A 12969-nucleotide genomic window follows, 5' to 3' on the forward strand; every position below is an offset into this window, starting at 1 on the left:
GAATGTCTTGCTTATAAAGGGGTTAAAAAATGAGGAATCTGGTGTCATTGTTACTCAATGTACAAAACACTACTACACACACATCAATGTACAAAACACTACTACATACAGATATAAGCTTTATATTATTTTATTGGATCTTTTCATTTCCATGGAAATGTCATGATATGTTTTACACACAATACCAGTGACATCATTCATGGCAGAGTTTCAGAGTTTAAAACTTTTAAAGAAAGTTGTTACAAATTGGTTTCCAAGACAACAGCTGCTGTATTTGCAGATTTATATGATTGACACTTTTCTAAAAATAATTGACTAATCCACACAGCTGATAATCAAAGTTTTATTGGAATTTCTTCACATACAGACTTAGTGTTCATTTATTTTGATTCACTGTCTAACTTTGTAACCAGCACTTGAGTTCCTTTAGTATTAATTTTTCTCAGATCTTCTAAAGATGGTGACAGGATTTCCACAAGTTGTGATTTAACCTCCACAGGACTATTTTCAACAAGACTGAAAGAAATAAAGAATGGCAGATATTATAAGTTGAACAAAAAATATGGACTATATACTCTGGTCGCTCTATGCCACAACAGAGCATGTCTATGTCATGACCACGTGTGTCTACATCACTGGTTCTGCTGTGTTTGAAATATGAGTCAAAATGTTCAAATTTGCCATTATTTTCCCCAATCATGACCGAGGGGTTTTCACTACTCACTTAGCGACTAAAAGTGACAAAGGCCCCTTAGGTCACTCATATTTTCCTTGGCTGAACGAAGAAAAATATTGGGGAATAACATCTAATTACATCCATAACATGAGTCATGTCAGATATCATATACAAATGATCACCTTTCATACTCTGAATGCTTCAACTATGTTTCCTTTTTTCAAAATCTGTGGTTGACTTTCTTTGTAAGGGTGTTTAGTCTATTACCAAATATACTGTAGGCAGCCACATGTCCAAATCATACTTTGGTCCCTATAGAGTTTATTACATAATGTATGCATGGGTAAAAGGTCTGCTGATCACACTACCCCCCCCCCCCCCCCCCCCCCATCATCTTACTTGGAGAAACGAGTGTCACTTAGCTCGAGTATGACCATAGAGGGCGCTGTTCCAACTTTGGATTAGTACACTACAATTATGCTACTGCTATGTTCTCTAACCTTACTTTGGTCTAACTGCTAGATCATTGGGCAATTCAAAGTCACATGACATAGATGCTGTCAAGGTCTTGTCCTAGCTAGGCACCAAAGGTATGTCATCCTTGGTTTTAGTATGACAACTTTCCTAGCACAAATCCAAAGTCTTACTACAAAACTAACCTTTTCTAGAATGTTGATCATACTTTATCAATGACTATATCATAATATCATAACTCGACAAAGCCCATAAAGCTTGCGCATTTGTGACCAGCTGCCTGGGCTGCCTAATGATGATATTGTAGATAATACCCTTCGTGTGGAGGATGCGCATAGTATATGCACATGTGTAACCATTGCGTCACAATGTATGCTTGGGTAAAACCACCCTAAAAAAATCGCACAGTATTTAGGACACGCATACGTACTAGCCATTGAGCTGCTATAGAATATAACTTACCTGCATAAGACAAATGCTGACCTATTGACCTTAGCCCAGGTGATCAAATATTCACTATTTACTGTATTCAGTAACACACTGGAAAATAACTCTACAGACAGAAAATAATAAATTTAATAATCTTAATGTGTTCTGATATTGCTTGAACTAATTAGTACAGTCTATGTACATGTCATGTGTGTAGGACCTATTACAGACTATGTACATGTCATGTGTATAGGGCCTAGTACAGACTATGTACATGTGGTTCATCTGTCGCCACTTCTACCATTCCCTTTACGGAATTCTTATTGTTTTCTATGTTCACATATGTGACTAGCGCCCTCATGAGTTCTGTTCCACTTCAAGCCCTAACCAATCAGGAAGATGCTTTTAGCAGAGCTACAGCATTGCAGACATCAAAATTGCTGACAAATCAAATGTCAAATTCAATGAAATCAGAGTGTTTTTGTAATTGTGAGCTGATATTGTTACAAAAATCTAGTCTGTCAGGCAGTTGCATGGCTACTTTATCAAAACCCGACAAACTAATTATATATGTAGCTGAAAGCACATACTGCAAGGGGAGTGACAGAGATTTATATTAGAAGATTTGAGATGATGTCAAATTAGATAATATTTTATATATTTTTAACTGACCTTGTTCACTTGATTTTCTGTCTTTATCTTGTTGTAGTAACCTTTTCAAAAGTAGATGACCTGCTGGGTGTTCTACTATGTGCATCTGAAAAAAACAATAAATTCATTTTGTTACCATGGTAATTGTCATGATGTAGAGTTCAAGCCAGTTTCCATAGGAACAGCCATCCCTGTACTACTACCATACATGTATGTGGTGACATCATTTTGCTACATTACTGACATATTGATGCAAGCTAGCTAATTCTGTGTAGGTTACTGTATCAACTGTCATTTCAACTTTTGAAACCCAACACAATATTCAATGAAATGGTTTTCATCCACATTAAATTTTGATTGCACTAAATAAAAATTTAAAATGTCTATGATGGTAATTTTAATTGGATTTTGCTATCCTGAGACTACCTTAGTTTATAGCCAGTATTCCATGGAATACTCCAGTATGAGGTGAATTCCAGTAAATCTTACCTTCTCTAAGTTCTCAGCTGAGTCATGTAATTGTGGAATGAACTCTTCAGCTGCCAGTGTGGCAATGGCGTCCATGGCAGGGCTTTTGTCACCTATATAGTAAACAGACAGCAAAGAGAGTGAGTAATCTATTGTTTGGAATCATTGTTAGGCGAAACAGTCTTTAGAATTATAGAATTGGAACACTGTCATCCAAGTACCAGGTCATCTCAAGTGTCTTGGCATATACACACCAAGTACCAGGTCATCTCAAGTGTCTTGGCACATAAATATAGCATAACTAAGTCACAACATTGACATTTTTGAGAAAGTCAAAATTCTGGGGGTCAAGCCACAATGGTTTGAGAAAGGGCTGATGGAGGCTATACATATACACATGTACGTGTAACTAAGCCAAGGTCAGAGGTCACTACAATCTGTCATCTTCTGAACCCATGTACTCTACAGTAATGTGAGAGGGCCATGACAGCAATGATCATATAAAGATATCCTTACGTCACATCGGAGATCATGTGATCAGGGACTCAGTTGAGTCAGAAAGGTTTGAATAAGTACATAATTTTTGTCCAGTTATCACATTCAAACTTTATTACTAATAATAGTTTGTGAATGTTCAAAATTCCAAATTAAAAAGTTCATAACTTGCGTGCCCTATTCAAATATTTTCAATTCTGTAACACAATTTCTTTCTTACTTACCATGTGCATGTTGTACAACCGCTAATACCAGCTGACTATACGATTTATCATATGCCATTGTTTTGGTTTCCTTGACAACCAAATCCAGGAGTCCAGGCGATATAAACTGTACCAGTTCTTTGTGACGAATGTCACCTGATTTCTTACTGTAAAAGAAAACAAACAAGTGTTGTTATAATGTAGAATTTCACTGTAGCGGTTCCATTTATGCCAGACGGTGAAATAAAAGTTAAAAGTAATATAACCATGGTGACAGTAACTAAGAATTGACTAACCTTGTAGGGTTGTTGTCATGGTGACAGTAACTAAAAATTAACTAACCTTGTAGGGTTGTTGTCACCTTGTTGTAAAATCTTGACTACATCAGGGTGACAGTAACTCGGATCACGTCCACACAATAAATACAGAAGTACTTTGCGTCCATATGGACTCTTAGCTAGTGTGGATAAGTGAAGTAACATCTCCTGTTAAGTATAACATATGAAAAGAATCAGTTAACATGGATAAACTTAGAATGACCTTTGACACAAGTTTGGTATCAAATACTGAGTAAGGGCCTGTACTTACATTTAGAATGACCTTTGACACAAGTTTGGTACCAAATACTGAGTAAGGGCCTGTACTTACATTTAAAATGACCTTTGACACAAGTTTGGTATCAAATACTGAGTAAGGGCCTGTATATACATTTAGAATGACCTTTGACACAAATTTGGCATCAAATACTGAGTAAGGGCCTGTACTTACAGTTAGAATGACCTTTGACGCAAGTTTGGTATCAAATACTGAGTAAGGGCCTGTACTTACATTTAGAATGACCTTTGACGCAAGTTTGGTATCAAATACTGAGTAAGGGCCTGTACTTACATTTAGAATGACCTTTGACACAAGTTTGGTACCAAATACTGAGTAAGGGCCTGTACTTACATTTAAAATGACCTTTGACACAAGTTTGGTATCAAATACTGAGTAAGGGCCTGTATATACATTTAGAATGACCTTTGACACAAATTTGGCATCAAATACTGAGTAAGGGCCTGTACTTACAGTTAGAATGACCTTTGACGCAAGTTTGGTATCAAATACTGAGTAAGGGCCTGTACTTACATTTAGAATGACCTTTGACGCAAGTTTGGTATCAAATACTGAGTAAGGGCCTGTATATACATTTAGAATGACCTTTGACACAAGTTTGGTATCAAATACTGAGTAAGGGCCTGTATATACATTTAGAAAGACCTTTGACACAAATTTGGCATCAAATACTGAGTAAGGGCCTGTACTTAGTTAGAATGACCTTTGACGCAAGTTTGGTATCAAATACTGAGTAAGGGCCTGTACTTACATTTAGAATGACCTTTGACGCAAGTTTGGTATCAAATACTGAGTAAGGGCCTGTACTTACATTTAGAATGACCTTTGACACAAGTTTGGTATCAAATACTGAGTAAGGGCCTGTACTTACATTTAGAATGACCTTTGACGCAAGTTTGGTATCAAATACTGAGTAAGGGCCTGTACTTACATTTAGAATGACCTTTGACACAAGTTTGGTATCATCAACACAATCTAATATTGCTACTAACGCTAGATGTCCATACTCCTCCTGACATATCTTCACAATAAATGTCTTGAAGGATTTGATGATTGCCTTCCGATCCTGAAAACAAATTAAAAAAAAAAAACATGCTTATTTTCTCAACTCTTAATTTTTGTATACTTCAAACTTTGGACTATTCTGATAAAAGTAAAATCAGCTGATATCATGTGTGTGTCATATCTGTACAACTATCTCTGATATACTTACCTTAGCTGTACCATTGCATATACACTGCATAGCTACACGACTACCGTCTTGTGTGTGTAATATCTGTACAACTATCTCTGATATACTTACCTTAGCTGTACCATTCCATATACACTGCATAGCTACACGACTACCGTCGTGTGTGTGTAATATCTGTACAACTATCTCTGATATAGTTACCTTAGCTGTACCATTCCATATACACTGCATAGCTACACGACTACCGTCGTGTGTGTGTAATATCTGTACAACTATCTCTGATATACTTACCTTAGCTGTACCATTCCATATACACTGCATAGCTACACGACTACCGTCCTGTGTGTGTAATATCTGTACAACTATCTCTGATATACTTACCTTAGCTGTACCATTCCATATACACTGCATAGCTACACGACTACCGTCGTGTGTGTGTAATATCTGTACAACTATTTCTCTCATTCCCTCTATCATGTCCTACAAACCAAAGTGAAAATAAGTTTATTTAAATACCAAAATGAGTAGCAAGGTTCAAGCACTTTAAAGTCACATAGATTTCAGTTTCCAGAAGTTTTTGACTCATTTTTTGTAAGTTTGTCAGCTAACCAATGTCACTTTTTAGGAGTAATTTATAAAATCTGTTGACAACAGACTGTTATGTGACAATACATTTAGATATACAAGTTGGTACCAGAAATGTTTTAATATTTATAACTAATAACTTCAAAATTACCATTTGCCTGGAGTTTCAAGAATAAAGAACACTTTTCTAGAACTTCCCTGAATTAGTTTGTAGTTCCAGGACTTCCCTAGATTAGTTTGTAGTTCCAGGACTTCCCTGAATTAGTTTGTAATGCCAGGACTTTATATGATATATGTACATGTTATATACTCACAGCTTTTTCTTTTTGGTCAGCATAAGTGAAATAATCTCTGAGTGCTTTATGTACAATACTGTGTTTGATAGCAGACCTGTGAAGTGACATAAATTATCATAGATTATCATAAATTATCATAAATTAAACCCTTACAAGATACAGATTTGATGAGGCCTATGCTAATTTGATATCAACTCAAACTATGCACAAGATACTTTGCCCAAATATGGCTTGTGGCAGCTTGTTGATATCGTTTACTCTGATTCAGTTTTGATTTTTTTACATCTTTACATTTATGAACATAAAATAATGTTTCACGATCAATTTATGTGGTTATGTGACTTGAAAGATGTTTCCATACCACTACATAGGCTACATGTATATGATTATAATAACACTTTTACATCCCACATATGGGTTTTACAGACCTCGGAAGTACTGCTTACAGGCCCACCTAAAGTCAGGCCCTTCCATCGTACAACCTTGGTCTGCAAAACATATATCCAGAACATAGACTTTATCAATAACTGCATCTACATGATTACCATACCAAAACACAAATATATACATTACTAGATTTAATACATAAAGTCAATTGGAATTGAAATAAGTTACTCAGACACTTGCCTATCTGCTTTGATAATGTCGTTTGCAAACATGTCGAGTCAGATAGCTAAGTCTTAGGGTTACAAACAGACGAATCCAACAGACTTCAACCATATAACTTACTTATCTAGTACAGGTTGCAGTACTTCTTTCATATATCCATATAACTTACTTATCTAGTACAGGTTGCAGTGCTTCTTTCATATAACCTAATATTGACCATTTCTTCTCTGGATGGCTAGCCAATAATTCACCTAGTGAACTTTCATTGCCAGTCTGCAGAAAACAAAATGGAAGTGAAATCACCGTAAAGCTGAATTGACAGTGTTTGACTAAGCATGTACAATAGTAGTACTTAGGATAACATTACCTATATGGACAGGTTATGGTGTAAAATCCATTGTACATCACAAACTGACGTGGATTGAGACTTCATATGTACATAGAGACAACTAGTCATAGTAATATCACAATAAACAAAATACAAAAACCCAAGAAGCATGGTTATATGGACCTAGGTAAACGATATCTTGCTGACTTTAACAAAACAAAGTTAGATTTATAAATCATATGATGTCTTTTGTCCCATTACTTACCTTAAATACAGCAAACTTAGCGCCGTAGAATTCTTCTAACAAGGCAGTCCTCTGTTTAGCGTTGGCATGGTTATTGTATGCAGACTCCAAAACCTCTCCAGCTTCTGTATGGCGCACTAACTTAGCGACGTTACCATAGAAACTTTTGATGATCTGATCCCGTTGATCTTTAGTTCCATATTTAAGCATCTTTATCACATAAAATTTACTGTATTTGTTTTTACTTAGTACCTTGATTTCATCTAAGTGGAGAGAGAGAATTCATATTTTAAATCTTATCTCAGCAGACCTCTTTCAACAAAATTCATTTTGATAAGACATACAGACTTTATCATACAATTTACAAACACACATTTATGGATGGTTGCACAATAAGAACTTCATCTATAAACTTACATACCGTGTAGCCTAGAGACTTGGCTCTCTGACTCTATAACTTACATCCTGGCTCTTTCAGGTGAATGACAGCCAAGTCTCTGGGCTACAGTTCATCTGATTGACAATCATCATAACAATTCTTACCTTTTAGTTCTTCAAATAACACTGTCCTTTGTTCTGGACTGCCAAACTGTACACAACATTGTATAACTCTCACTGTATCATGTGCAAATATTAACTACAACAAAAACAGAAAACATACGAGTAACAACTTGTCAGCTCTGCAATATTCATAGATAGAAAACATTAGCCAAACAAGACACATTGCAAATTTACACCAAGATATTACATATATGCCCATTTCACACACATTAATTTGTCTACACCACATTGTAAATTTACACCAAGATATTATGCCCATTTCACACACACATTAATTTGCCTACACCACATTGTAAATTTAGACCAAGATATTATGCCCATTTCACACACACATTAATTTGTCCAGACCACACTTAGTACTATGAATACAAACTATAATAATCTTTATTTATACTGGATAGTTCTTTAAGCATATAAACACTTGTCTCCCAAGAAGTCCAGTGAGGACCATTCCTCATGGGTTCAGTGTTAATGCAGGAGGAAACCGGAGTACCTGGGGAAAACCTGCATTGTTTGGTAGAGTCAAACTGAACAACACTCTTCTTACAGCGTGGTAAATTTAATCAAACCCTGAATGGGTTCAAACCCCAACCACAGTGGTAAGAAGCAAGTGGTTTAACCACTCGGCCACCGACAACCCTAACTACAGGGTACGAAAGCATTTAACAGTCAGCATATTGTGAGAATGGTCATGGACTGTGGGTTCATACTTAGTAATGAAAATAGCCCTTGTAGTAAACCCATGACAATAGCCCATTGTAGTAAACCCCTGACGATAGCCCATTGTAGTAAACCCATGACAATAGCCCATTGTAGTAAACCCCTGACGATAGCCCATTGTAGTAAACCCATGACAATAGCCCATTGTAGTAAACCCCTGATGATAGCCCATTGTAGTAAACCCCTGAAGATAGCCCATTGTAGTAAACCCCTGACAATAGCCCATTGTAGTAAACCCATGACAATAGCCCATTGTAGTAAACCCCTGAAGATAGCCCATTGTAGTAAACCCCTGAAGATAGCCCATTGTAGTAAACCCCTGATAATAGCCCATTGTAGTAAACCCCTGAAGATAGCCCATTGTAGTAAACCCCTGATAATAGCCCATTGTAGTAAACCCCTGAAGATAGCCCATTGTAGTAAACCCCTGATAATAGCCCATTGTAGTAAACCCCTGACAATAGCCCATTGTAGTAAACCCCTGACAATAGCCCATTGTAGTAAACCCCTGACAATAACCCATTGTAGTAAACCCCTGACAATGCTGACAAGACGTCAATGAAAATTTGGGATTCAATTTCAAGAAATGTTTTGACTCTGTGAGTAGAAATTTTTATTACCAAGTCATGACATTGTTGTCGATATTTCACATTTTAAATTATTAGTTTCATTGATGAATACACATCAAATAATAGATCTATTCAAATCTCTTACTTTTAGTTTGAGTTAGGAGACTTTTTTCATGTCGATATAAACAAGACTATTAATATCTTGTAATTCAATATTGTGACAACTGTTACTATCCGGTTGTCTTGTTTCTTCCTGAGTTGAAGTCACATGTTCCTTACCTCTTTAGCTTTCCCCTCGACTAGGCTGTACAATTCTGTTAACAATTTCCTGCGTTTCTCCAGACTGCAATCATGCCTACAGATTAATGAATGCAACATGTACATCATCGATTATGTTCACATTACTGGGGTCACAACATCATCGATTACGTTCACATTACTGGGGTCACATGTACATCATCCATTAAGTTCACATTACTGGGGTCACATGTACATCATCCATTAAGTTCACATTACTGGGGTCACATGTACATCATCCATTAAGTTCACATTACTGGGGTCACATGTACATCATCGATTACATTCACATTACTGGGGTCACATGTATATCTTCGATTATGTTCACATTACTGGGGTGACATGTACATCATCAATTACGTTCACATTACTGGGGTCAGAGTTGATACTAGACCAAGTTGATACTAGTCATAAAAATGACAAGTTGGTTTTTTAATGTGTTACCAGTCTAAGATCCTACTGAAATCATGCAATGGAAAGGTGATTGCTAAGAATTTTAAGGGTCTTAACGGTATACTTGTTTTTGTAGCATTCACCTTATTTATGTTTTTGTATTTTATGTGCAGCGCTTTTGAATATTTTAAATAGAAAAGGTGCTTTAGAAAATAAATAAACATAAACTTAAACTTAATTACTTCATCAACTGGGAATTGGGTTGGTCTAAATGCATTCACACTGAAAAGTTAAGTCAGATTAAAATTAAGTCTCAACGTAATACTGAGACTAACCTAGCCCAATCTCTATTGTATAAACATTGGCGCTGAAGAGTCTGAGTGTATACATTACCTTCTCACAGTCTCCCAAATAATTTTGGCTCTTGCAGCAAGTTCATAATTATTCTTCACTTTCCGTCTGACTTGTTTTCTTTCTTTTGTTGTCATTTCTTTTAGTTTTTTATCATCTGGAAAATATATTATAAGTACATACAAATTGAATTAATTAGTCGTCTTAGAAGTTGCCTGATTGATGACTTCGGAGTGGATGACGAATCATAATATTTATTAGGTTCCGTCAACATTTGCAAAGCTAGGGAAAACCTGTAGACTTCAAACTTTGGACTATTCTGATAAAAGTAAAATCAGCTGATATCATGTGTGTGTAATATCTGTACAAACTATCTCTGATATAGTTACCTTAGCTGTACCATTCCATATACACTGCATAGCTACACGACTACCGTCCTGTGTGTGTAATATCTGTACAAACTATCTCTGATATACTTACCTTAGCTGTACCATTCCATATACACTGCATAGCTACACGACTACCGTCCTGTGTGTGTAATATCTGTACAAACTATCTCTGATATACTTACCTTAGCTGTACCATTCCATATACACTGCATAGCTACACGACTACCGTCCTGTGTGTGTAATATCTGTACAAACTATCTCTGATATAGTTACCTTAGCTGTACCATTCCATATACACTGCATAGCTACACGACTACCGTCCTGTGTGTGTAACATCTGTACAAACTATCTCTGATATACTTACCTTAGCTGTACCATTCCATATACACTGCATAGCTACACAACTACCGTCCTGTGTGTGTAACATCTGTACGAACTATCTCTGATATACTTACCTTACCTTAGCTGTACCATTGCATATACACTGCATAGCTACACGACTACCGTCCTGTGTGTGTAATATCTGTACAAACTATCTCTGATATAGTTACCTTAGCTGTACCATTGCATATACACTGCATAGCTACATGACTACCGCCATGTGTGTGTAACATCTGTACAAACTATCTCTGATATAGTTACCTTAGCTGTACCATTCCATATACACTGCATAGCTACACGACTACCGTCCTGTGTGTGTAATATCTGTACAAACTATCTCTGATATAGTTACCTTAGCTGTACCATTGCATATACACTGCATAGCTACACAACTACCGCCATGTGTGTGTAACATCTGTACAAACTATCTCTGATATACTTACCTTAGCTGTACCATTCCATATACACTGCATAGCTACACAACTACCGCCATGTGTGTGTAACATCTGTACAAACACTTTGGTAAGTATTTACAGAGTGAAAGTAGAAAGTCAGTTTTACAACAGTGTGTACATACCTGTGTCATCTTTGTCTTTACTTTGTTTTGTCTTTTTGGTCTTTGTGCTAAATGTCTTGCTCTGTTTCTTACTAACTTTGGGATATCCTTGTTTTTTCTTCTCCAAATCACTTGTATTTTTCTTTTCGTTTTTCTTTTTCATCTGTCCTTTTTTGTTTTGTGATTTGTCAACCTTTCCGTCAGTTTTCTTGACTTTCTTTTTTACCACATCACCATGACTACTTTCATCTCTCTTCCTTTTCATCTTTTTCTTGTCTAACTTTCCACTATCAGCCATGATGAAATACTCTGGTACCAACGAAAGAATAACATATCTTAAATTACATATGCTGTTATTAGTTACATGTAGTCAATATGTTCAAACCAAATGCCATGTACAGAAAAAGGTGACTGGGAATGAACCAAGTTTTCTATATTTCTTTAATTGTTTGATAGTGTATGTTATGTTAGTGGTTAACAAGGCAGGCAAGACATCAACAGTAAAACATTTCACATTAAACTGATACATACCGTTACATGTCAAATTACAAGGGTAACTCATAATGATTTGTCACAGTGTTTGTTTATGGCTCAGATCAACAAGCAATTATTTGTGGTCAGAGTTTATGGTAAACAAAAATATATGGTTTAGTCTGGTCTCCTGTTGTATAAATCTCATACAAGCTTCAAACTATAATACCACAGGTACTCGAATCAATGTGTAGAAAAAAAATGTATTGTATATAAATAGATACATATTTTTTTTTTAAATCATACACATTGATTCGAGTACCTGTGTATAATACCGCCTGAGAATTGTCATTGTATCTACTAGTAGATATCCATCACTCATGTCATGAACATACAGAGTTTGTAACTTCTCCGTGGTGTAAAACTAACTAGACTCATAGTAATGTGGGTAACTTATAGTCACCACACAATCTTAAATGCCCACCATTTGTACACATGTATTACCACACCATGCTCGACATACACCACGTACCCAAAATGGCCAAGCTCATAGGGTTTCACATTTATGATTTTTACATCAGAATTGTTGATGTTTACAAGTACATACCTGATTAGATGAATGTAATGCGAATATCTACCGATCGTCGATGGATCTTATACGTGTATTCGCTTTATATGTATAATGTTGCGAAAACTTACCACATGGACCCAGTGACCAAGGCGCTCAGTGCGCATGGCAGATGACATAGCATTTAGCGCCCTCATCGACATAACACACAAAGAGTTATCATTCGTTTTCATGATCACAACCGGCTGACTGCAGTGAACCATGTCAGCATGGTCACATTGGATAGTTATTGACTGACAACGAGAAATAATATGTTGTTTGCTAATACATTTAAATACATATTTAAGACAAATTATTATACCAGGTTTGTAGTCGATATTCTGTATAGGTGATTTTATTAAAATATTCAATGTATATTCACACAGCTTGGTTGAACCGTGATTCTTAA

At 36.1% G+C, this 12969-nt stretch overlaps 1 protein-coding gene across 1 annotated transcript; it reads right to left on the reverse strand.

Annotated features, from left to right (window-relative positions):
- Positions 1–139: 139 nt before the first annotated feature.
- On the reverse strand, positions 140–12673 carry LOC144448411 (pumilio homolog 3-like). Its single transcript, XM_078138646.1, has 16 exons — positions 12561–12673; positions 11504–11791; positions 10199–10313; positions 9395–9470; positions 7809–7902; positions 7287–7528; positions 6863–6966; positions 6103–6178; positions 5585–5683; positions 4943–5077; positions 3739–3881; positions 3418–3563; positions 2720–2811; positions 2252–2336; positions 1613–1703; positions 140–516 (listed from the first exon to the last, which is right to left on the reverse strand). Exons 2-16 carry the CDS (start codon positions 11778–11780, stop codon positions 381–383), a joined length of 1911 nt encoding a protein of 636 aa, XP_077994772.1. The 5' UTR covers positions 11781–11791; positions 12561–12673; the 3' UTR covers positions 140–380.
- Between the last annotated feature and the right edge of the window lie 296 nt (positions 12674–12969).

Source organism: Glandiceps talaboti, chromosome 17 (genome assembly GCF_964340395.1).
Source record: "Glandiceps talaboti chromosome 17, keGlaTala1.1, whole genome shotgun sequence".
Lineage (NCBI taxonomy): Eukaryota > Metazoa > Hemichordata > Enteropneusta > Spengelidae > Glandiceps > Glandiceps talaboti.

Excerpts from the sequence above, each read along its gene's own strand:
- LOC144448411 (XM_078138646.1), bottom strand. The coding sequence starts at position 11,780 with ATGGCTGATAGTGGAAAGTTAGACAAGAAAAAGATGAAAAGGAAGAGA. Across the intron at positions 6,967-7,286 it reads CTAAGTTTGCTGTATTTAAG|ACTGGCAATGAAAGTTCACT; the intron begins GTAAGTAATGGG and ends TGTTTTCTGCAG. Across the intron at positions 5,684-6,102 it reads CTGACCAAAAAGAAAAAGCT|GACATGATAGAGGGAATGAG; the intron begins GTGAGTATATAA and ends TTTGGTTTGTAG.